Below are 25,888 nucleotides of genomic sequence, written 5' to 3'. Positions count from 1 at the left end.
AAAGCGTGTTTGAGGTTTGACCCTCAAGGCCATGCGTTGTTTGCCTGTCTTAGTTTTATTGACAGATCCCTCTCTTTGTTGGCTGGCGCTAAAAGAAGTTCCATTGGCAAGTGGCGACTGTACAACGCTTCCGCAAAGCAGTCTCTACCATGAAAAATGCCCCAGTGGGGAAATAAATTGGCATGCTTTCGGGAACCGCAAGGCATCTTCCGATGACTTTGGTGCCACTTACTCCCATGGAGGAATCAACCCTGAAACTTGCAAACCACTGTGTCTGAAAATTCCAGTTTGCGTGGGTTTTGATTGGGAAGTAAGTCACTTTTAGTTTGTTACTGGTGCGACCAAGTTTTGTCGCGGTCAAATCGTATGGTCATTGTTACCAAGTGTGGTAAATCATTCTCAGCCGGTCAGTCCAGAATAACGAAGCTTAAATCATTCAGATGGGTCACCCAACTGCAAAAATGATTGTCTCGTGTCCGCCCAACATCCACGAAAATGGAACTTTCTTGGGACAAATTGAAAATGGGATCACACAGATTTTCTTGTGAACACGTTTGCATCGATTTACTTTTGAAACATTGTGCGTTTTGCATGATCAAGTTAGTGGATCACACCATATGCATAGACGCCATGATCGACTCCCCGAAAACGACTTTAGTAGGCGTTTTAAGCCCCGCGTTGAGTGTTATTCGGTGGACAAAACAAACAGCCAGTGAATTGCTTGCTGTTTAGCCTAACAAATAGCAGGTATTTTCATTGGTCAGTTTCTGTTAATCCACATTAAATGTTCAACATAGCACTTAGGTAGACTCTCAACTAGCTCTCGATTCAAGAAGCAATTTACTTTGCGGCAGCATTTATTACCTAATGTGAGACTAACGAAGTGGATAACGCTATTCATACATCGCGGGCGACGAACCGTATAACTTCTCCGACGATAGGAAAAGTGACGGATTCATCTCACGATATCCCAGACTTGATAATGAATGAAGTTTTCTCTCTTTTTTTCTATCCTATCGTTCGTGACAGCCAGTCCATCAGGATTGTCGATTTCTCATCGAAAGGGATTTGAAGAGTCATGAGTTTGCAGTAGAAAGTTTGCAATACACAATGTTTTGTTGCGGTAAGTTCCCCTGTAAGTACCTTGATGTGTTCACTGCTAGCTATCATTTATTGAGTACCATTCACGAATGTTACGCATTGGCCTATAGATTATCAGCCTGGTGATCCCGTTGGAACCTATGAACCAGCATTAGTTAGTGGACAGATGGGGAAAAAGCAACGTTTATTTTGAACAATTTTTGTAATTATGCGCGTCCCATGACTTTCAATCGCATTCGTCCGCAAAGTTTGAGCAGCGTTGAACATGTCAAGTCACAAGATGAAATGATACCATTTCAAGTGTCCACACAAAAGCAATCGTGTTCCGGACTCCTTTATGGGATGTTTGTAGTAAAACATCTGGAACTTGAGGGTTCTTGGAGTTAAAAAGTATTTGATATCATCATTTTGATGATTGTTCTACTAAGACTGAATCAATAGAAGCCATTACTGATAACAAAGGCATACCGTAGGAGAGAATTCCATCTTATCGGTTTTTGTTGTTGAACCGGGATAAGCCGCGATTATGATGGGTAGAACGACTAAACCGCAGCTCAGCTGAATCCTGTTCATAAAGCGGACACTAACCTGTCGGTCCTTGCACTGCAGACGCTCACTTAAACGTCAAAACGTCGAAACGTTCACAAGTGAAATGGCAAGTTCGGGAAAAGCTTATCAACCGACAGCTCAAACATTAATAATCCCACCAATTTTTCACCTGTGGACAGCAATATCACGGGATCTAGCTCCTAGAATATATTGACAAAGTTCGCCGACCATTCTTACATCAAGGTTAAATCTGCTTCAATAAATAATTTGAATATTTTGACAAAAAACAGCAACTGCACTGGAATGAGAAACCGAATTTAAAACTTTCGTTGTTCTAGTATCGTACATGCGTGGATGGCTTAGCCCCTGGGATGTGCCTGTTAAGCGAGTGAAGTAGAGGTGTGCTGAGTTTGCCGATTAAGTAGTATGGAAGGATTGCCGAAAATTCGTAAACACTCCACAATCGGTTCTATTCCATTTCGTGCTCATCAGAGAACCGTGGTCTCAGGAAGCTGAGAAAATCTATTCCTCACTTGAGCGACATCTTCACTGAGTTTTCTTGCCTCTCCAGCGGTTTGTATTTAAAAAAAGCCTTTTGTTTTTTATACTCGTTTCCGTATCTTGTACTTCGCAATGCACAGCTGACATTTTAAACCTCGACCAACAGTTTTACTGCAACCCTGCATCTTGATCACCACTGTTATTATATTGTACATCCAAGAATATGTGTATTATATTCGTAGTTCCCAAAATTTCGTAATTTCCAAATAAATCGGTTTTAATAAAAGCGAGTTCTACGTGAAAATTTCAGGCTGTCTGCCGGGTGACTGCGAAATGACTTGATGAGACCCCGCAAGAACACCCGCTCCGCAGGTATACTTGGAAAACAGATGTCAGGTCTCGTCGGATAAATGAGTGTGTACATCCTAACCGACTCGTATTTGTAGGCTCAGTCAACGAGAGTGACCGAGAAGTAGCCTGATCAAACGAGTAAACAAGATCTATCGCTGCACCGTGAAAGTTGCTGGAGAGCAGGATGGGTGGGTCGATTATGGGGCGTTTTGTGATTTCGCAAAGCACCTTAACTCTACTGATTGAACGTAACCAGAGGAGTCAAAATCTTATGACTCCGGTGTGATTTTGAACAAATCTACCTGGATCTCATTCCGTGGCATGAAATCATTTTGTAAAACATCGTCTGACGTAACAAATGGAGGGAGGAGGCAAAAAGAAAACCAATTTCGCGCTCACAGAAATACACTCATTTTGGTTTTGACGGGATACACATCTGGAACACAAATGAGCCTCCCGTTTATGACGTTTTTAAGCAACCTCACCAGTAGCATATTACGTCTTGTTGTGTTGTCTAGAACAGTAAAGGGGTCAAGTACAAAAGATCTGTCAAACTCAGGTTTACATTCAAGTGCACCGTTTTAAACCCATCGGTGTGTGTATCGCTGAGTCAGCGTGTGATTTGGTAAACTCCGAAGCTCTACGAATTAAATGACACTAGCTTTTTGCCTGGTGATACTGCTGTGCCTTTGGTACACGCCTCCAAATGCCCCTTTTCTATAGTGTTTTTTTTTGGTTGAAAGCTACGCTCAACTTTGGTTAAATTGGCTGAAACACAGTTGCCCACGTGGTCTACCCCATCTAAATAGTTGCCCCATCTAAGGAGATTTATGCTCCTTCCTTAGCTCTATTCCCGAGTTGTCTTCTAAGTGAGCAGACTAATGAGTTATCCCCTCCACCAGGCGAAACCCTTTGGATTTCTCTTGGTCTTTGAATGAGCGTCTGGAACGAACCTAGCTCTTGCTTCACGCAAGGCGGTCTGATTCGCAATATATGCGCCAAAACCTTCTTTGAAATACAAATGGGAAATCTGAAAGTAGAATTTGAATTCCATTTTTACGCGTTAGGCTAGCAGTGTGTCAGTTTGTCACAAGCACTAATGTGATATGATTTATGACACTTTTCATCAGTTTGAGAACATTGTCATCTTTTGTTATTAACCTTTTTTCATTTCTGCACGGATTTTAACATGTACTGTGTTTGTGGCACACCAACTTCCCATAAAAATCAATCCTTTATAGAAATATCGTGTGATATCTCGAATATAGTACCGAATGATCATCAGGGTGCCTGTGTGCAGCACATTAAGCTGAAGAGCATCATAAACGAGAAATCCAATTGAGCCTCCCATGAAAACCAAATTGGTTTGCAAATGAGTGTATTTCTCGAAAACAGTGCAATTTGGGTTCAAGTAGATCATAAGGTTGACGAAAACTCGGGGACTGCGCCTACCTGATGAGCCCCAAGAAGGGCGAAACCGGTCGTGGGCTGTCGAAGAGTTTTCAGCAACCTTGTGAGTAGTTTTCTTTAAAAATCAGTTCTTTTTTCCCTGGAGTAATTCCCCCTTTTAATGTGTTTTTACTTTCCAATGTATTTATGATTAACTCTGTGTCCAACCTGCAGCTAACTTTTTTCAACCCTTATATTTTCTCAGCATCCCTGAAAATGCGTACTATATGACCCTGTTTAGGATCAGATAATCCTGAGATTTGAATTTCTAGTTGTACATGGCGCCAGTTCTACTGACATTCATTGAGTAATCACTTTTAGATTTAGGTCCAATCCATAACCTATGAAGATTTTCTCAAATCATCAGCATGAACGGCTGCCGTTCTCAGTATAACCGTTTTCATCAAGGCGTATCTACCAGCAGCGTTTCGCAACTCTTCGAAATGTCTAGACGTAAAACCTTATTAGTAGTGTACTACGTATATACATGTATCGCGATATGTCGAATATCGTACCAAGTGAAACATGAGGCGGCCTGGTGCAGCACATTCAGTTGCCTGAGGACATCACAAACGAGAGATTCAGCTGGGTTCCACGCGAGTCTCCCCCAAAACCTAATTAGTTTGCAAATGAGTGTACTTCGCTAATTTCGTGCAATTCGGCTTCAAGTAGAACATAAGGTTGACGGTACTGCCTCCAACTGATGAGCTCCAAGGAGGGCGAAACCGGTCGTGGGCTGTTGACGGATTTTCAGCAACCTCATCAGTAGTATATTGCGTACACATACATACGTATACATGTGTCGCGATATCTCGAATACTGTATAGACTGAAACCTGAGGCGGCCTGGTGCAGCACATTCTGTTGCATAGAAACATCACAAACGAGAACTTCAGCCGGATTTCAGGAGAGTATCTCGCAAAACCAAATTGGTTAGCGAATGCGGCTGTTTCGCTAATCTCGGGTATATTAATCGAGACAAAAGGCTTTCCTCGAGTGCATTTCGAAACTCAAAGTTATGTTCAATGTACCGATGACCTCATATTAGTCCAGAGTCCTGGAATGAAGAAGTCGAGTGATTCCGACAGCATTAGTAGACTGCAATTACCAGTTGGCATCGTTTCAAGCGGCTGCTTTGAAGATAATGTTATATGAAATAAAAGTTTAGCCCGGACTTATGTGGAATCCAATTGCTCAAAGAACCGTACAAGTCGGGGTGGGCAAACTGCTAAATTACCCACACGAACTTCAGTTGTTCGGCTAACGTGTAGCGGAGCGTCTGTCGATATTTTATGGGTTTTGAGTGTCGTTCCTTATAAGTGTCCTGTTCGGATGCCGTTTTGCTTGACCCAACTCTGATGCCGAATGGGAGAAGCATCAGACATGAGTTTCGCCCTCCCGGGAGATCGCGAATAGTGCATATAGTTGCCCGGAAATCTCATTGTCACTACTCTACCAGCACACGCTGGAGACGACAGAATTGTCAATTCTGAAAAAACAAGCGCGTTCATTCGAGAGGGATGTGATTAGCTTGCTCGACGTCTCGAAAGCTGACCAAAATGATGGCTGCAGCCTCATCTTGCGTGTCAGCTCTTCAGATTCGCTACCCAACGATATGCACTGCTGATGAGTTCTAATAGCGGAAAAAATCGGGGTCCGTTGTTTCGCCCCTTCGGTCTGAATTCACGAGAACCAATGCTCTAGGACAGAAAGGGACTGTTTACCTTGGTGATATGAATGCGAATATTTGTGCCATACTCAACAACTGCGTTCGAGCTTGTATTGAAATGACTTTCACAAAAAATGCAGTTTGTCACAAACATTTATTCTAATAACAATTGTAAGGGCTAGGATCGATTCCACGTGCTTTAATTCACCCTGTCTTCCATGACCAGCCAATCAGAACTAGAGATGTGATTCCGTCAAACGAATAGTTTGGTACTCCGCATCCGTCTGATCGAACTAGGGGTCAGGATGTGACAGCTGGTGTGATCGATCAGCATTGGTTACTCTCGACTGCGAACTACCTAGATCAGTTCCCTGACAGAACTATCCATTCGATGACAGTTTAAGGCAACTTGGTAATTGTCAAATCATCTCACTTCACCATACAACCAATCAATACAAAAAGCTCATTGGATGAATACTTTCACAAGATGAGTGAAACTTCAATTCGAGGTGCCAGTTAATCGGCACGTGACCACGTGATGCAGTTTCTGTGACAGGAGAACAAGTGGTGCAATATCCTATCTACGTGCGAGATAATCAGTGCTAAATAGCCACTCGTGCCTGAACGGTTGAGTGCTCACTCTGCTAGACTAGAGTTCAAGGGTTAGAAGCTCCCTGGAGTTTTTTTAGTTGTCCATGGGTGAGGATTCCTGAAGCAGTTCTACAGCACTTCCTGACAATTTACCAGAGATTTGCTTCACTCACATTGTCCATTACTATTCGGAAGGCGTATGAGGCAGCTGCACATATCTGACAGATCCAACTTCTTACTTTATATGACATCTATGCGATATCACGACATTCGGTCGAAACTATCATGGACAATTTCGATGCTGAATTTGGATTCGTTTGTATCTCGTAAAATGTAATACAAATACGCGTTGAAAATACGTCTAAATATTGACTGCTTGCCTGGGTTTATTGTCGCGATTGTCGTGGTCACTGCGCTCAATGATGGTGTCCCTTAGAACGGAAAACAAATGTTTGCGAGCCAGTCGCCATGTCACAACCTGAGTCAGTTGCATGGTTTTTCTTCCAATATTCCTTTATTCCGCACGGAATCAAATTAATCGGTCGTCTTCTAAATCAAAGAATACCGTGTCAGGTCACCTTTTGTCCCATACCCTCCGTTCTTGTCTTGCGGAGCCAAGAAATTCAACGGAGAACTGTGCTGTTATGAGAAAACGATCAACAAAGCATGTGGATTTAAGTAACCTTTAGACAGATTTGAACGACTGTAATTCTGGAACACAAATCTGTGGCCGTCGGAAAATTTGTATTACGATGATGACAGATGTGATTCTTTTTATCAAGATAGCTGAATTCCGTTCTACAGATATTCTTACCATCAAGAAATCTCTTCCATTTGGTTCACAACGCTTTCGAAGTTCCCCCCACCACCCATTTTCGCGACTTGATTTAAGACAACGAATTTCATTAATAAAATTTTATTCGATGTGGACAGAATGAATGATTCCATAAGGAAACAGTGACTAAGATAACATGTTTTGTCGCTTATCACAAGACAACAATGAAAGAAGAGTTGCAACCAATGACTGAATGTCACAAGCTGATTAAAATTTTTGGCTCGTTTAGCTGAATTGATTAAATTTACAGAAAAAATTGCGGTTAATCGTAATTTCAGAAAACAAAGATGGTGACAACAGAACCGGGCCTGTTCAGTAATGCTGCAGTTATTGGTTTTTTCAAACGAATTCGTACTTTTCGTTTTCGAAAAGGTTTGGTGTCAAAAGGTAGATTTATTGCTCGACAACGTTTCGTTTTTGACACAAAAGCGACATCAGGCCAAGTGACTAGGTCCCGAGGTTGGTCGAGATTTAAGGCTATAAGTACTTTACTAGTTTAAGTCGACGTAGTACTACGTTTTGCCCCGGAACCTTACAATGCTGGAACCAGCAATTTTACAAATTGTGGTATGATCAGATTCATATTATATGCCTGATCGCAACGTTTGCCGACTTCCTGAAACTCCTTCGAAATCAAATAACTGAAGGAAATCAAAAGAACTGGCAGTAGCTTGTCACAGAGGAACCGAGTTATTCGCATGGGATTACAAATGGTAAGAATCGAAAAAAAATCACTGCTTATGTCTACTCAGGAACACGAATGGGAGGCCACCAAGAGGCCAGGTTGGCTTTTTCGCATTCAAAAGTTACCGTTTCGACCGAATAGTCCAACAGTTCCATGCAATATGTAACATGATATTTTCAACTTGTCTGACTGCCGTTTACTCTTTATATGCAGTACGGGGGTAGCAACTAATGATCTGTGACCAAATCGATCAGGAACAAGACATCTTACAACCTTGCTTTACGTGATTTTAGAACAAAATATGATCATTGGTGGCTGAATTCACTTCAAATAGTTGCAGGCGAGTGAAGTTAGCCTAGAGATAAACGTACGGCAACAGCGCATCAAGTACTGCGAATTCCCGAAATGAGATGTAGGATTTCCAACGTCCTGTTCAGTAAGAAATCTGCAAGTCTCGTGAATCGCCTGTTGAAAAGGAGAAAGAAATACGCGCGATTGGACGCTGTGGATGAATTCACGACAAGACTTTACTAGGATATGAAAGATATATCTTATTAAGTCACACTAGGACACAAGGTTCAAGGTCGATACATATGGAAATATTTTTGGTGAAGGTCACTTTGAGGACCAGTATTGATTTGAAGCAAGCTGGGTGATTGCAATGAAACAATCAACTATCATGAAGGTGTCAAGCTCGATTTCGGAGACTGACACCAGTAGAGTTTATTAAGTAAGCTCAAAGGTTTCTAGAAATTTTGTCAAAAATCTGTATTTAAGGTGGTCAAACCTCTACTTCACTGCGATTCAGGTGTCCGTCAATCTTTCGCGCCACGCACCTTTGTGCCCATCTCGGAAACTTAGATTGACCTGACAGGTGTGGGGTTCACGTGACTCACAAACTGATGAGTAACGACTATCGAGGTATACCAGGTGAACGATCTCATCGTGAAGTACCTCGTTTGGGCTAGTTAACAGTGACAATTCAGGAAGACGAAAATTGGCACCTTGATGGAAAAAAGTAGTTTAGTCACATTACGAAAAGTTGAACCAGTGAGTGGCAGTACAAAAAGATAAAATAATGCTTACAAATCAACGAGAGACTCAAATGGGTCTCTCGTTTATGATATTCTATAACTGGACGTGCTGCACACAGGCCGCCTCATGATTCAGTTGGCATGATATTCGAGATATCGCAGTACATTTTCCTAAGGGAAACTACTCACAAGGTTGCTGAAAACTCTTCGACAGCCCACGACCAGTTTCGCCCTTCTTGGGGCTCATCGGGTAGGCGCAGTCCGGGAGTTTCCGCCAACTTTATGTTCTACTTGAACCCGAGTTGGACTGTTTTTCGAGAAATACACTCATTTGCAAATTAATTTGGTTTTCACGAGACACGTCTGGCTTACCGGACAGGCTTGAGAACTAGATTAGACTTCTCAGGTTGCGAATGTGACATTCCAACTAGCTGAAAATACACACGTCTGATAACTTTACCTGTAACTTTTGTAATAAAAAACATCGATTACTGCCTTCAAAACAAGTGGGTACAATGGCCGGAAATGGGGGAAAGTTAACGACTCGTACGTTTGAAAAATCCAATGGAAACGGCTGTAAGTTTCACTGGGCTGAGAAAAACTAATGTAAACAACTGCCAGAAATCGGATCAGCTCTCAAGGGTTCCCCTGATTGAACTAGCCAGGTACTCTTATGGGGACAATGTGAAACCATTTCTTTGCTGCTGTAAGGAACCATCCCAATCGATCGATTTATCGACTATCCGCCTTCAAGTAACCAAATGCGCTGTTTTGTAGAAGGAGACCTCTAGAACATAGGGGGTACGTAATCCTGAATTGCGTGGATTTGAGTGTAAAATATCAATCCAGTTTCCAAAATTATCGGAAACTGCATTCCCCGACTAACAAATCTACAATTAGCCTCAATCGGTTCACCATATCAACCTTGATTGGAAACATGCAACTATTGTCAACGGTGTAAAGCATGTGTACTCCATATTACACAAAAATCACTCATACAATCAGGGGTTTCGTGTGAAACCTCTTGCAACAAAATCTGCTCACTTTCAAACACTCTTGAAACGGAAACACGGATTCCTTCAAAGACAGCAGATGAGAGACTTACTTCCCAGTCGAATCCAACACACGATAGAATGGTCAAACAAACTGGCATGCAATCTTGCGCATTTTCCTTTCGATAAGCCATCATAGCACGGTTCTCGGCAGATGCTGTTTTAAAATCCATTCTCAGCAACCAGCGAACACGTCCATTGGGACAGTTCTTGTGATAGAGATGATCCGGTGGCAGGTCCACACAGCTGTTTGCCACTGACGAGACCAACTCCAGCACCATCAACCCACTGGAAATCAATAAATAGTTGCCAACCAGAATGGTCATTGCATCTGGACACTATGCGAGTGAAACGGTTACACACGTTGGCAGTTTTATAGCCTTGACAGTCCAGGATTTCATTCTCATTGGTTGTCACAATGTCCAGGCAAACACCTGATAGGGTAGTGTTTTAAGGGCAGAATGCTGCTGAATGCCACATTCTCCTACGTAAAGCATCCGTCTCTCCTAGCACCAATTCAAAGCCGTTCACAATCGACTTTTGTCTCATGGTTCGTCTAGAGTCCAGATGCGTTCTATTAATTCGAATGAATTTTCGGTGAAGCACACAACTGTTGTTCGTGAAACATCTGTGAAGTTTTCAAACCTCTGATGAGCTTCAAAAGCACTTGAATGTTATTCTTTATATTAGCTATCGTTTAATATCCAGCGTCTGCCAGTGGGTGTAACGATTCGATATTCGTTCACGGTAACCGGTTTTCTCTATATGAATATCACGTGACCTCCAATCATGTGACCTCATTTTCAACATTCTGTGGTGTCCCAACAAATGTTTAGAACTCTTCTATGGGAAATAAATCCCAATTTGGTTTCTGATTAAAAGTGGGAGACACACCAAGCATAACCTATTTGAATACACACCAGTCATCTTTGATTTTAGAAACCACTCTACGAGAGGCTTTTTGAAAGTTTATTTGCTGAATCTAATAGAATGAGTGGCAGGAAACTATCTGATGATGGACGTTACTCAGAGTGGTCAATCCGGATTCTGGGCGGCCCACAAATAGATTTGTCATGTGATCGTCAGATTGTAAGCAACAATACGGGCTTTATGTCAGTTATCCTTCGTTTTTGCATGGCGCTTGGAGTTTGAAAATGCTTGCGAACTCTTTCACTGCCTTCCTCAAGACGGTCTTTCAAACAATGAGAAGAATGGTGTTTGTCGGATAGCAACCTGAAAACAACGTGCATTTTTCAGATGACCGGCAGTTTCTCAAATAGGGACAGTCTCTAGCGTCATCCGCCAATCTTGCAAGGAGATGGGACTTTCCTGTTTAATCTGTCACAGTGCAGGGGGAGGGAGGGAGTGAACGAAAATGCGCTTAGTGCGTGACTCCTAATATTCTGGCAGCTCATAGTGAGATGAAGATATGTATTCATCCCCAGTTTAAACCACACTTTACCAGCCTCATCATCATCCACTTGATTCCCTAATGGCTTGCGACTAATCAGCTGCTGACTTGTCCCGCTAGTCAACTGCCTACTCATGAGTAGCCAAAATATTTCTCCGCGAATAGCTCGATAATTTACGAACAGTCCTGTAGCACTTTGATCGGATGAACCAGGATACTGGAAAGCTGAGAAGCTCTCGTTTTTCGTGAGACAGCAGCTAAACATCTAGTCGTTATGTTTTCCTTTTCGAAAGCTCTCTGTGTGTTAATCCTTTATCCTCTTTGCGCTTCCTACGATAAATAGGGTGATATTCACACCATCACTGATTTTTTTGAAAGATAAGAACCTGTTTGCATAGTTTGAGGCGGTTTCTTGCTGCCTGGAGCTCTGTTCACACTTACTTCATCTATTCGTCGGTCTGATTTCATCCTGACAGCGTCCGAAAGCTATGTAGATGCAAAGACGCGCTGACAGAACTGAGGATATGACCAGAAAGTAGAATAGCTCCTTTCAAGCTAATTATTCTGCGTCAAAGCTAACTATCATCCTAGTCCTTTTGTCTCACTCTTCAGGTGTAGGGTCGAATGACATGTTCCCTCTAGGCACGACCAGAGGATACACGGCATCTGTCACTGATCTGAACGAACTCATTATCGATTGCGAAGTGAAATATTCTACTCTCATCCGCTTAGAACCAAGCTATATACCAAGAGGTTCAAGGGTCTTGTGGATGAGGAATTTGCCCAAAATCGCTGGTTTTCAGAGAACGAGAAACTACTCAAACAAAGCCAGTAGACTAGATATGGGATCCCAGGTAATGTCGAGATATTCCGTTGCCACCTGTTCCACCGTGGTTTAAATAATCTATTTTTGGAAGGAGATGTAAATTTGCTGGATTATCCACCATGCAAAAGCGCATCTAGCCCTGTCGTCCTTGAAGAGTCCTTCCCGTTTCAAGTTTTACTAAACGCAGCGCATGCGCTACTATTTGACTTTAGAAAGCCCCCTCAAGACCTCGCAGTGATAAACAGCAGTTCGGATCTATGGAGCTGTAGTTTACTTCAAATTCCGTAAATTGCTCTGTCACAGTGATTTAAAGGTTTCATTTATTTGGAAAAAGCGATGCTGGATCGGTTTTATGGAATTCAGTTCCGCACGTATCATATTCTGTTGCTTAAGCCTGCCTGATGGGGGGTGCTTGATTCCCCTTCTGTTCCCCTCTTACAGCTAGTCTACGAACGATAGAGCAGTAATGCATTCATATTGAAAAACAGTTTTAAACGGCTTGTCAAAAAGGGCTGTTCTGTCACCGGTCATATTTATTCCTCACACGGGCTTCCCAACAAAACGGGGTTTGACCATACGCACTCCACGTTACCGGGGGGGGGGGGGGAGAACCACATACCACAATTGCACGACAGCTTAACTCGTCCAAAGCGTTAAGATATTGTTTAAACCCAGGTGTGGTAGATATCTCAAACTGATTTTGCTCACTTTGGCTTCAACAGTTAGTCTAGTAGATGGATGTTTTGTTGTTTTAGGAGCTACGACTTGACGCGACATTTGGGCACGTGGATAAAGCATTCTCGTAACCCATTGCTTGTGTTGTTTGATTTGTTTATGGCTAAGCTTTATTCTCCAAGCACTGTTATCCCAGATATTACACTTGAACACTTTTTCAAACTTATAAAGTGGTTGCTCTCAACAGATTGCTGTCGAATATTTCTTTTATCACTCAGCTTTTATGGACTTCCGAAGAATCATTTCCAGATAAGCTCCGCCACTAATGTAAAAATGTACGAAAAGTTAAGCCCCGCCGCTTTTTGCCAGCTCTAATTTAATGTACGCACACAACCTTGACCTATTTTTGATGGAAACCATTCTTTATCCGCATCTAGGCTCATTTTGTGCAGAAATTTTCTCCGTTCGGACGTAAAACCTTAAATGAACTTTCTGACGCTTTCAACCCCCGTTCATTACAAGGAGACGGTAATACGTCTTTTGCGAAGCTACGGAGTGATCTATCAGCAACGTTTATGCAACAATGACCATGAGATAACACTTTCAAATGTTTCTGACAGGTGGAGGTCTAATGCCCGGCAGTGTCGACAAGAAATTGGTCTTCGGAAGGGAACTTGGTTGGAGTGATCTAGGATGGAGTTTAGGGCAGTAATCCTATTCATTTATTGCTGGTCCAAAAATTTGTGGGCATCATACCAAGGAATTGGAACGATTACTGACATGAAGTATACTCATGAAAGGGTTAATCCTACCGAAAACTTTGTGGATCCAACGACTGGAGCTCACACACAAACCATCGAATCTCTTTGGCATGTCTACAAAATGCAGAATAAACGCCAATGCGGCACACACTGATCTTTAGTGAACAGCTACTTGTGTGAGTTCGTTTGGAGGCAGAGTTACCGAAAAACGGACTTTTTCATGCAAATTATTAATGACCTGTCCCAAGTTCACCCTATCCAATAAAAACCAAAAGTACATACCCTCTTTTTTCTAATCTTTTTTTGGGTGACGGGGCTTATCTGGAAAAGATTCCTTCCGATCACATTGCCTTTAGTTTCTGATTAACACGCTAACCAAAGAACATAGGAGTGCACAAGCGATTCTGTTTAAAAGAACCCTACGTGAGTTTCTGACCAGTCAGTTTCCTTGTCAAACATCTGTTTAGCACTGAAGTGCGTTTATATGCAAGATCACGTGCTCCACTGTTCACCTCAGAGATGGCGATTACAGCGGAATTCTCGGGTGCTTCTTCGCTTTTTCACTTTTCTTTCATGCCATGAAACCAAACTTGATCTTTTAAACTCCGGTTTGGACACATTTACAATCTCGCGTAGGCTCGATCTTTTTGGACGGACAGTCCCAGGAAAACCATACTTTGCGGGTCTGTACAAAATCGGAGCAGCCAGAACGGTTCTCCTGTTGTCCAACTCGCTCGTTGAAATTCCTTATTGCATTTGTACGGCGCAGTATTGCATGTTGAGCCATCGATGGCGTTCTCCGTTCTGATATGTGGATTTGTTAGACCGTGACCAAAATCTCCTGCGATTCGGACATGATATTGCATACGTGTAAGTGTGTCAATCTTCAGAACGCACTGAGTGTTAGCTGGTAGTTGATTGGTTATACCGGCAGACCATCAGAACTGTGTGACGACTCAGCGACGAGCGCGGACAGGCAGTCGCATTTGTCCAGGCTGATATGAACGGACCAATCAAACGATCGATAGGCTTCGCTTGCCTCCTGGCAAGGTCAAGTAAGGGCGGCGGACAGTCAGTTGCCCCCAAGGTTCTAGAAAAATGGAACGTTTCGCGCAATGCGCAGGCGTTTTCGGTAGCATGAGTCAAACAATCCTGTCGAATGCAGTTCAAGTTTGACCGTTGTTTGAACTGTAGCATATATTACCAACAAACTTAGATGTTTCATTTTCGAAAAATGGCAACTGTCATGCAATTCCAGTGGAAAAATTTAAGCTGTTCGAGAATACCCCAACAACGGTCCACCAGCTTCAAGGAATAATTTAAAATCGACAAGAGACAAACATTTGACCAATGTCCGATAAACGGTTGATTCTTTCCACTGACTAATGATGAGATCTTTGGAATGCAAATTCATTAGATGATGCGAAATGTGAAGAGCCGAGCGGCGGTAGTAATTTCTCGTACGCCATCCTATGTCTTCTTTTTTTTACGTAAAATCCTGCCACACTTAGACGACCAAAACATTAAACACGAGGTTTAGATTGACCGAGCATTCCACGCAAAATTGTCGAGCAGCACTGCAATCCCTGTGGATGACATTCAGCGAGTTGTCTGAATTGGAGACTCCCATTGTAGATCAGTCATTCGATTTTCAAGGTCATGAGCTTGAACAGCAAATCGTGAAACACTGGTGTCACCAAAATGCAGTGATACTACCTCATCGAGGGAGAGTTTGGAAAACAGTTTACAGTTCAACTGCCATATTTTCAATAGGTGCCTCGAAAACACTCCTTCGTTGAACTGTTTCCACTACCTTTCCAGAGCTGTCAGCGACTCACTTCTGATGACGCCTAAAAGTTTATTTCGAGTGTGGAACACGACCACAAGTTGGATGGCTCAGTTGGGTGCCGAACATTCCGCTTTAAAGTAGAACATCCCCTTGTCGCCTACTCATGACAACATTGGGAAGTCCTAACTTCAACTCTCATCGCAGGTATGCTATTTTCATCCCAAAATGATTCATCATGGCCCACACATAAACTACTGATGATGAGAACTTTGCTTAGTTTGCAGTGTCGTTATCGTACAGACATTCGACAGCGGCCCAATGTCCATAAAGACCAATTTCTGATTGCAAAATCCAATATCTCAAACTATAAACAGCGCTTTCTGAAAAATGCAGACATGAGTATAGTCTTTGTAATGACAATGAGCATTTGAATTTGTTCAAAGTGTACTTATTACCCACCCTCACATTCAGGTAAGAGCACTTGGCTACATGCCAACCAATATGCAGGACGAACCCACAAGTCGTGAAAACACCTGTCAAAACAGATATGGCAGACTGGTCGGGTGAGAATCAGGCCAAGGATATGGGCAGCGGCGTGTGGCCATTTGATCCAGATCAAACCACAAACTTGTTTAGTTTTAATGCACTTTTCTGTGGCTGTAGTCACCTTTGCTGCTAGCATAGTTGGTCCCGTTCTAAGGATTTAAACGGCACTCAGTTGAATTACATAGCCTCCAAATGCGTTTGTAAATATATTTGTAATGCACTACTCATAAGGTTGCTGAAAATCCGTCGACAGTCCTCGACCGGTTTCAAGTAGAACATAAGGTTGACGGAAACTCGATGTTTGCGCCTACCTGATGAGCCCCAAGAGGGGCGAAACTGGTCGTGTGCTGTCGACGGATTTTCAGCAACCCTATGAGTAGTACATCACAAAGTAACATTATATTTATCTCCTTGAAAATATCTCCCTCCTGTGTAGATACACGAATATTGTGAGTTAGGTCAAAATTAGCACGGTGCTGCACATTCAATTGCCTGGAAAAATCACAAACGAGAGATTCAACTGGGTTCCAGATGAATCTCTCGCAAAACCAAATTAGTTTGAAAATGAATGTATATTCGTCAGTGCCTCCTCGTTTCTGGATCGCTTAAGCTGCGCACCGGCCAGCCTTCATTTTAACTAAATGAGTTTTCGGAATTTGCTGTTTTGGAACCAATTTCTCAACTTAGAATTACGAAACTTTGAAACAGTTCCTGAATCTTATTTCTTGCCAGGAAGAACCTTCTGTGGTCAGTTTCCGTAGATCACAAAATAGTTTTACTTCGAGACGATTCGATTGTGGATCAAGTCAGTACGAAAGTGAATGCTGGATAAATTTGCGAAAGCTGTTCGCTTTGTCCGTGTTTAGGAAATGATCTGTCCTGAGAAACTTTACAAATAGGGTGTTACATCAAACTTCCCAAAAAATCGCTCTTGATCACGTGATTGCGTGGGCCTTTGTAGTCACAGACGAGAGTAACGCACTGATTGGCTCATTCACGATCCACTGACCAGCAAGACTCTGCTGTCTACTGCGTTCGTGTTTTTTCATGCTTAATCTGATCCGCTAATAAGCAATCTGTTCTCTTCGTGTTGCGGGGCATAATAACCCAACTGACTTGTCACTACTGATGGATTACACATCATCTCACTGACCTACCAATTGGAGTAAATACCTATGTGTGATTTTGTGCATCGCACATTTCAGAAACTCTCGATTCTTCAAGAAAACCTCAGGCCAGTCGCATTCGCCTTTCTTTTCTCGTTCAACTCAAGTTTCCACACTGCTTTTGATGAGCCTAATTCTACCAATAAAATCATTTTCATCTGTACTTATTCAAAATCGACCCTGAGCACTTTCACTTGGTCCAACCCACTGACCAAATGCACTGAATACGTTAATCCTTTAGATACATGTTGTAGTGAAACGTTTACACCGTGCAATAAGGCAAATCAAACGCTCTGTACTGAAATAAACAATAGTGAAGTAGACAAATGTCTAGTAAACCAAATAGCTCATGACACTATGTAGGGGATCTATTTTTTATAAAAGAAATCGCCTGTAAAAACCCCACCCACTTTTAGAACAATGACGCCGCTACTAGGGTAGCTTTACTTCAAGAGAATAAGATACAACATACTGAATAACTAATAAAATATGTTACCATTGCAGCTGTGATCTGTGCTCCCTCTGATGCCGATATATTCAAGCGAGATTTCGTCCATTCAGTGAAGCCAATCTAAGCTGAGGAGCCGAGAAGCACAGTACAGCTACTTTGTCCTTACTGGGAATCATCAACAGTGCGCATCTGAAGAAACTCAGAGAGTGTCGAACCTGCGGCCTGTCGGCTAGCGGTTGAAGACCTCACCGTTTGGCCACGAGCGGTGGATCAGCACCATAAATAACTCACTTTGGTAAGCTTAAAAAAAACGGTTCGTTTGGAATTCTTGATCTTACAGTATGGAACAAAGCCACAGCGTTTCACGCAACATCGCTGGTTAGAATGTTGGACCAGTTTGTCCTGAAAAAAAAACAAGAGCAACTTTAAAGTGGTTTCTTTATTTTCATAAATGAAACTACTCACAAGGTTGCTGAAAACTGTTCGACAGCCCACGACCGGTTTCGTTTCTCTTGGTGCTCATCAGGTGGGCGCACTCCCCGAGTTTCCGTCAACCTTATGTTCTTTTTTATTCGCAGTGATCAGCAGTGCACATCTCAAAAGACTCCATGGAGTTCACAACCCACTACCTCCGGGCCAGTGCTCTGAACATTTAACCTTTTGGCTCCTGATCAGCATGGTGATTAACTCACACTTACAGGACATGACGCCAGTCATCTTTCAATAACGGAAACCACATCACGTGGTTACGCACCGACTGAATCGCTGAGTTACGACTTCCAAGGTAGAGGTTTCACTGCTCTTGTGAACTCATTCTCTGGGCTACTTATAGAATGATTGTATTTTAATAAGAGTTGGTAATTTTGAAATCAGATTTCGTCCAGTAAGTGGCTGACGTTTTACACAGACAGCTACGGATGCTTTCAAAGTGCCTTTGGACTGCATATCTACCGGCCGACAGAAGTATTAGACAATCTAAGGATGACTGGCGAACAGTCACTAAGTTTCATCCGGATAGTTTTAACAATCAACAATTTACGGAATACCAAATTTACCACGTGCTTGTCGAGTGCACAGGCTTTTCTTCGGAAGTTGTTTGTCCAGAGAAAGTGTCATAAAGCTTACTCCACAAATGAAGCAACAGGTGTGTAACAATGTCGGAGGAGAGAAGATGCCTGATATGAAGTAATCTGATTTGGCAATCACGGATGATCCCAGAAAAGAAGCTTTCTTGGATGAGTTCACGTCAAGATGGGCGTCGTCAGATGGAACCCCAGAAAAAAAAACTGAGGAAGTATATGTTGACATTTTATTTTAAAAACATTTTTGAAACACCGGGAACAATTTACTAATCAAAAGATTTTGTGAGCCATGGCAACAAAGAGTTCGTCACAATCAAACTTCCTGAGATGCTAATTGGTTATTAACAATACACAGAGCAGAATGACTTGCTTGCATAAAAGTCTGCACAAATTATCCATCCTCTGATCAAACTACTAATGAACTGGAAGTAGTGCAAGTTATTTCAAAAAGCTTTTGAGATCCCCCTCAGTGTATGGCTTCTACGCACTTGCTCATGAAAGCAGTGACCAATTAAATGTCCTCAAAATTCCATGCCCTACAAAGATGTGTATGAGATACACAGCTATTTCAACGGCAATTTTCTTGGCCGAATTGTTCCTCGAAGGCTAGGGCGTATCACGCTGCATGGTAATATCATAGTAACCCATCAGTACGCGTAACGTCTTCCAGTTGGAGGAATTCGTTTCCCTTGGGTGTTTTTCTCATGCTCAAATTCATATAAGTACGAAAGGCATGCTTGGGAGTTTGTTATCGCAAAATCCCCCGTTGAGTAACGGGGGGGTCGGCGCCAATGTTTTATTATCTGGTGGTTGTCTACCCCGGTGCACACTTGCAACGCCAAACACCAACGATATCGAAAAATGTGAGGCTTGGCTACCAGAAGATAGCCTTCCTGAGCCAATATTATGTTGTAATCACAGCAATTATGAGGATGTTGATTGAAGGAAAGAATAGCAAATAAGTCTGTCGAACCACAAATCGATCTAAGTCAAATTCCTAGCCGGTAGACGGTGGTTGGACACACATTCCAAGTTATCGAAACATCTCAACCTGATGAGTTTAATCGTCTGCTCTAGCTGGATTCGATATAAGTACCCGCTTACGCATATGCTCCTTGCTGACTCGCTACGCTGCGGAATCATCGGTGATCAAGCACATGAAGACTCCCAAGATCCTCGGATTATGGGCAGATTCGCTACAAGTACCTGCTTACGCATATGCTTCATGCTGACTCGCTACGCTGCGGAATTATCGGTGATCAAGCACTTGAAGACTCCCAAGATCCTCGGATTATGGGGTTCAAGTTCCACAACCGCATAATAAGACCCCCCTTATAGTTGCCCTTGTGCAGAATAGAACATAGGCGCACTTAAACTGGTTTACACATAATTTCATGTCTTGATTTTGAATACCTGTAAATATGTTCAATATATAGATGAAATACTACTCAAGGAGTTCGTCAAAGCGTTTCTTGCTCACATTCTAGCGAGAATCAAGTACGCGGCGGCCAGGCGCTTACACTTTAGTGTTCTTTGGACCTGACGTCATCCTTTACATAAAGAAACAGGATGTCCGTCAGTCTATCTGACCATCCGTCGTTTTTTACTACCTACGGTTTACGTCGGGAGTAGATGAAAGTGTAAAATTCGTTTTCAAAGAAACTACTTATAAAACCGTAGTTTTGGATTTTTTCACAAACGGCTAAGAGCTGCGCTACAGGGACCAAATAGAGCTCGGCAAATAGTCTCATTTGCAAAGTATTTTGGTCATGGTAGGAGAACCATCTAAATCTGGCCGAATCCCTGATCAACGATGGCCTTTTTAACTGAATATGCTGCACCAGACCGCCTGAATATTCGGTTATTGAGATATTCGACGTATTGCAGAAAGCTTTTTAAAATCAACGCACTACTTATGAGGTTGCTAAAATATTTTCATCAACACTATGTGTAGCGTGTTACGCCCTGGATTTAGCCTTTCCTGAGGTTTTTCCAGATATGTTGTGAACAAATATTCATTAACCATTGACCTCCCACAGCTGAAAGCCAGTCTAGCATGTTTCTAGATTTGGCACCATTAATTGATGCATTCAACTGGGCTGCCGTTTGGAATATTGAACTGGCCACGTGCATTGTTGCTTGTTCAGACGTAAAAGTCGGGTGCGTCTCGTGGGTCCTCGTAGAGTACCGGTGTAACGATAGATACTACCGATGGAGGCATGCAAGTGGTATGTTTTCTCGTAAATCCGCTTCGCATCTCTTGAAAAGTAAAATATATTACGGAATTTGTGGGATCGCATTTGCTTGCAATTGAGCAACAGTCAATGAATATCCAGGAAAGTTCAGAAAGACGCGTTCAAGAAGAAGATTGATATTCAGTTTGTGCAAACAAAATGCATATGAGGGTTTGGCTTCCCTGTCCAATAGTCTTTAACTGTTCACTTGGCGTTTCCTAATAAATGACTACGCAGCGAAGGCCTTCTTCCTTTCACCGGTAGTGAGCCTCACTTGACTATGTGCATAGATGACGGAGATAGAACTGGCACGAACATATTTAATTTGCATCGATTTTCCAATAGTAGATCGATGAAACTGCCTAACTGTTTACTGCCTTTGGGCTCATCAGCTAGGCCAAATCTCCATCAATTTGATTTTCTGTCAAATCGTAAGTAAGCTGCAGTTTCATTCTATTTGCCAATTATTCCGCCTATTACTGACAGATAAACATTTACTCAATCATTAATGTCTGACCGTATTTCCAAGGATAGCCAGGTTGATCCCGGTCAAGCACACGCAGTTGGTGAGGACGTACGTGACACGATTACAAGGTAATTCTTTGACACAGTTCAAAAGTGGGTAAAATGGTAGGTTCGATTGTTCCCTCACGAGGGTTTGACTTTCTTCACCAGGAAGAACCCCGGTCCAAACCAGAAATATGGCACCGTGCCTTATTATTCTTACTGCCCCATGCACTTCACAAGTAGGTCGAAAGAAGGCCTACCATGAAAACTCTGTCCTACTCTTAACGCGGTGAGTACACGCTACTTATCATATTGTGTGACATATCCATACAGGAAAACCATTTTTGTAATACCTGGTGATATTTCAAATGAGAGCACACCTATTTCTGGTTGATCTGTCAATCAACAAACTCCGCAAAACCAGTGTGTTGGTCGATGTTTAGTGGTCTGACCAAACTAATCGTCTGGACTTCCAGTTAGGGGTCAACTTGCGCTTAAAAAATGGTAATGCATCTGTATCTGTAGTGCACTACTCATAAGGTTGCTGAAAATTCGTCGACAGCCCACGACCGGCCTCAACCTTCTTGGGGCTCATTAGGTAGGCGCAGTCCCGGATTTTACGTCCATCTTATGTTCCACTTGAAACCAAATTGCACGAAATTAGCGAAATACACTCATTTGCAAACTAATTTAGTTTTTTTAGGGACTCGCCTGGAACCCTGCTGAATCTCTTGTTTGTGATGTAATGCACCGACATTTTCTGCCAAACGCCGCTGCCTTGTGGTCAGGATTTCGAGCCCAAAGCATTGCTTGTGGACTGTATTCTTGTGTGGATCTGGGTAGTCTGTAAGTATCCAAGCCCATGAATAAAGGATGCTTTTACGGCCACGAAGCATCAGTGATAACGTAGCTGCTTTGCTGTCGATAAGGATGATTGTTGTCACATACCCTCTAAATATGCCATAATGCGACTCAATCACTGCTCGTCACAAACGACCACACAGCCTAGTCAGAGTGAAATGCACTGCAAACACCCCGTTGGCAATCGTAACGTCTATTCACTCTCCTCTTCGGTGGGATTGACCAACTGGCGATGCGTTTGTCAACATCTTTTGACCACCAGTGTTCTACCCTGAAGACTGACCATTTCGGGACAATCATTTTTAATTGCTCATGATTTTTGAACAGATTCATCGATGGGAATAAATTTTGGGAAGACACCAAACTTCCAAGCGTAAGACAAACTGTGAAGTGGAAAGTGACGTTCTACTACTAACCTCATGTTAGATTGCCTTGCAACCGCACAAACCATTCGCATTTAATGGGTCAAACAAGCCTGTTTAGACATATGCTTTACTCTGTGCTAATTAAGTTGATTACATTAAATTAATTAAATTCTACGTCCCGTTAACGCACACAAAAGAGATTAGTAGTTTTTTTAATGTTTTGTCGATCAGCCGGGTCGGCTACTGGTTCGAAAATAAATGCACCACCTCATAACAGTTTTCTTTACCCAGAGTGTCGAAACATGTGGCACGATCTCAACTGGTCTATAACGTTTTGGCAATCTGAGTAAATTTTACAGTGTTAAATTGATAATTCGTCCCGACAACGAAGCCAATCGGTGCTGTAAAACGGCTGCATAGTCGTTTCGGTCTTATTGGGAAGTATCGGCGGTGCGTATCTCACGAGCAACTGGTTAACATTGATCCACACTTAGACACGGTGGAGCTCCACTTGCCTGCACTCTCGAAAATGCTATTTTCGAATGCAAGAAGTTGCGCATTTCCACAAAGTCCTGTTGTCGTTTCCATCTTTCAGAAACTGCATAAAACCGCAAAAGCCTCCTTTGTACCCTGTCGCCTCTGTCAGTGGACCCTCGGTTGCTCACTTAAGGTTTATTGCACTTCAACGAGGTGTTCTAACTTTAGTATTTCAAGTCGAGGCTCCATAAATAGAAATCTTACACTTTATTATATTATCATCGTGTTATTATCATGTATCCTGCCATATCTTATTGTTATATCTTGCATTGTATTGAGTTCTGTAGAAATTGTTCGAAAACTTGAGAAAACACATCGCAAGTTATTTTACTGTCACATAACATCACTGAAACGTAATTTTCGTCGCCAGAATAACACATAGGGTAATATAACGACTCCTTCTCACTTGGGATAACGTTTTGTATGCTGGACGGTTGTGCAACTCTGTATCGGTCACTTGGCTTCCTGCTCCGCCCACCATGATATATCAAAAGGCACGGTAGCACTACACAGCCCTTTATGGAGACAAAGGAAAATTAGTACAACTGTATTTATAGGGTAGCCACAGAGTGTTTCACAAGGTCGTGCCAGAAACTCCGTGAGGGGGCGAGAAACGTCGAATCAAAGGTGCCTGACTCGGATTGGCTGGCATTCTGACCAATCAGGACAAAGCCCTCTTTGGCCCGTGTCCTACACTTGATAAATCCGTCCAAATGATGTGGTGTTCGGTTATTAGGGACGGCTGGCCTCCTTACAGATAAACAGGCTAATCCTTTACTTATACGGACCAGGTTGTTCACCAGCCTTGTGGCAAATTACCGGGAAGCGGAATTGACAATCGCCAAGCCAGGATAATTGATTTCTGGTATTGATTTCTAGGAGTCCATAACACCGTGTGGTCTGACTAACGGTGGGCTTTCATTGGTTGCCAGTGACGTGGCCACGCGACAGCAAAATATGCAACTTACAAGTGATTTCTTTTCTATGGCAGTATGATCTAATCTGGTTGATGATGGGCATTAGATGTCAGATACCCTCAAGAATGGTATTCGCTGAGCAAAGTAGTAGTCGAAAAGCAGTGATTGAGTGATGGATTTTTGAACCTTGTATTGCATCATGATGCCTGTCTACGGAAATGGTATGGAACCAGTTTCGATTTCTTTGTGATATATTGAAGAGATGAGCTGTTGTAGTCGTTTAATCTACCTCATGAACTACACGGAATAAGTAGAAATCACCATGATCTTTTTTTTGTAGAACCGGATTTGTATATGATTTGAGATTTCCATATGATAAGAAGCTGAGTAGCACCCAGATTGAGCACTATGAGGACAATAAAATACACTTGCCTCTTTTTGAGAAAGTCGTCAACGAAAACAAGAACATACATCAAAAATAACAAATATTAGACTCGGAAAATCGATGCATCCAATTCAACAAGTCCTACAGTAAGGAGAGAAGCGAATGATTCCAGTTCAATAGGCTCAATAGTTGAGCAGTGACATTTGGGACGGCTATTCCTTCTTTCAAACAAAATGTGTCGACGTGGAATAAATATGTTTGCTGACTCCCCAAATCATCCACGACGTCTGTCCTATCTTTCCAAACAAACCTTCGCAAATAGAAGTTTGAAGTATGTTGTTGCAGTCTATGCTTCTGATCCAAAGGCAGCCATAGGAAGACAAAACGGGCGTCAAGATGCAAACAAACTCTCCATCAAGTGCGTCGTATTAGTTCCCAAATTTGACGCTTGAATGGGTCGAAATGATACTCTGCTGAGACAAGTAAGTCATGAGATTTGCATGCCGTCAGTCACTGAGGAGTGTTTACAATCTAGCTCTGTGACGCCAAGACATTTGACCAAAAAAATAAACAGAGAATGAGTAACGCGACCAGGCCTCATATGCGACTTTCCACTAAGTTGTTGAAGTAGATCAATACAGAAGTAACATATTACTCCTAAGTTTGCCGTAAATTCTTCGGCAATCCAAGATATCATAAACGAGAGATTCAGGTGGGTCCCAGGTGAGTCTCTCGCAAGACCAAATTTGTTTGCAAATGAATGTATCTCGCCGGTTTGTAAATTTTGAAAGTCAGCATAGCGTGCGGTTTAATTGAGAAACACTTCTAGAATAATCGTAAGGCGCACATAGCTTCAGAGATTACAATACGTCCGAATTTACTCAATCTAAAGACTCACCTGGAACCCAAGTTAATCTCTCGTCTGTGATTTTTTCTGTCAACTGAATGTGCTGCACCAGGCCGCCTCATGTTTCAGTCGCTACGATATTCGAGATGTCGCGATACATGTATAATTGTTATGCACTACTCATAAGGTTGCTGAAAATTCTTCGACAGCCCACGATCGGTTTCGCCTTCCTTGGGGCTCATCAAGTAGGCGCATACCCGGAGTCCGTCAAGCTTATGATCTACTTGCAGGAAATTAGCGGAGTACACTCTTGTTTTAGCTAGACATGCGTGCGTATTGGGGTAAGCTCTTTAAATTTACGGTCCTGAAATCAAAAGACTCAGGTGAATCCCGTTGGCATTACAAGTCCTGAACTCGGAAGAATAAAAGTGTTTCTGATAAGCAGGTTCTTAATGGTGGTTGAAGGATTGTTGAAGAGTTGTTCACTTCACTACCTAAGTCATCTGCACCCTTCCAGGACCTTCCATCCTCTTTTTTTGCCTCTTCGTCAACCACTGCATATTTTTCTCATAATGGAGTGACTGGTTCAGTAAAAAATGATCAAGAACACACCCAGTTATATTTTTTGACGTGAACGACGGTTAACTACTGACGTTTCGTACAAATTTACGACGTATCTACGTATAATTTACACATATAAAGGTACTTAGGT

General features: G+C 42.4%; 1 protein-coding gene across 1 annotated transcript; it reads left to right on the top strand.

Annotated features, from left to right (window-relative positions):
* Positions 1-8,905: 8,905 nt before the first annotated feature.
* On the top strand, positions 8,906-13,054 carry T265_03426 (hypothetical protein; the record flags this gene model as incomplete). The annotated part of the gene is made up of 3 exons (XM_009167910.1): positions 8,906-9,065; positions 11,840-12,081; positions 13,007-13,054. 3 exons carry the CDS (start codon positions 8,906-8,908, stop codon positions 13,052-13,054), a joined length of 450 nt encoding a protein of 149 aa, XP_009166174.1.
* Between the last annotated feature and the right edge of the window lie 12,834 nt (positions 13,055-25,888).

The sequence above is a fragment of the Opisthorchis viverrini genome (genome assembly GCF_000715545.1).
Source record: "Opisthorchis viverrini unplaced genomic scaffold opera_v5_49, whole genome shotgun sequence".
Lineage (NCBI taxonomy): Eukaryota > Metazoa > Platyhelminthes > Trematoda > Opisthorchiida > Opisthorchiidae > Opisthorchis > Opisthorchis viverrini.
This window is presented reverse-complemented; position numbering and strand designations above follow the sequence as displayed.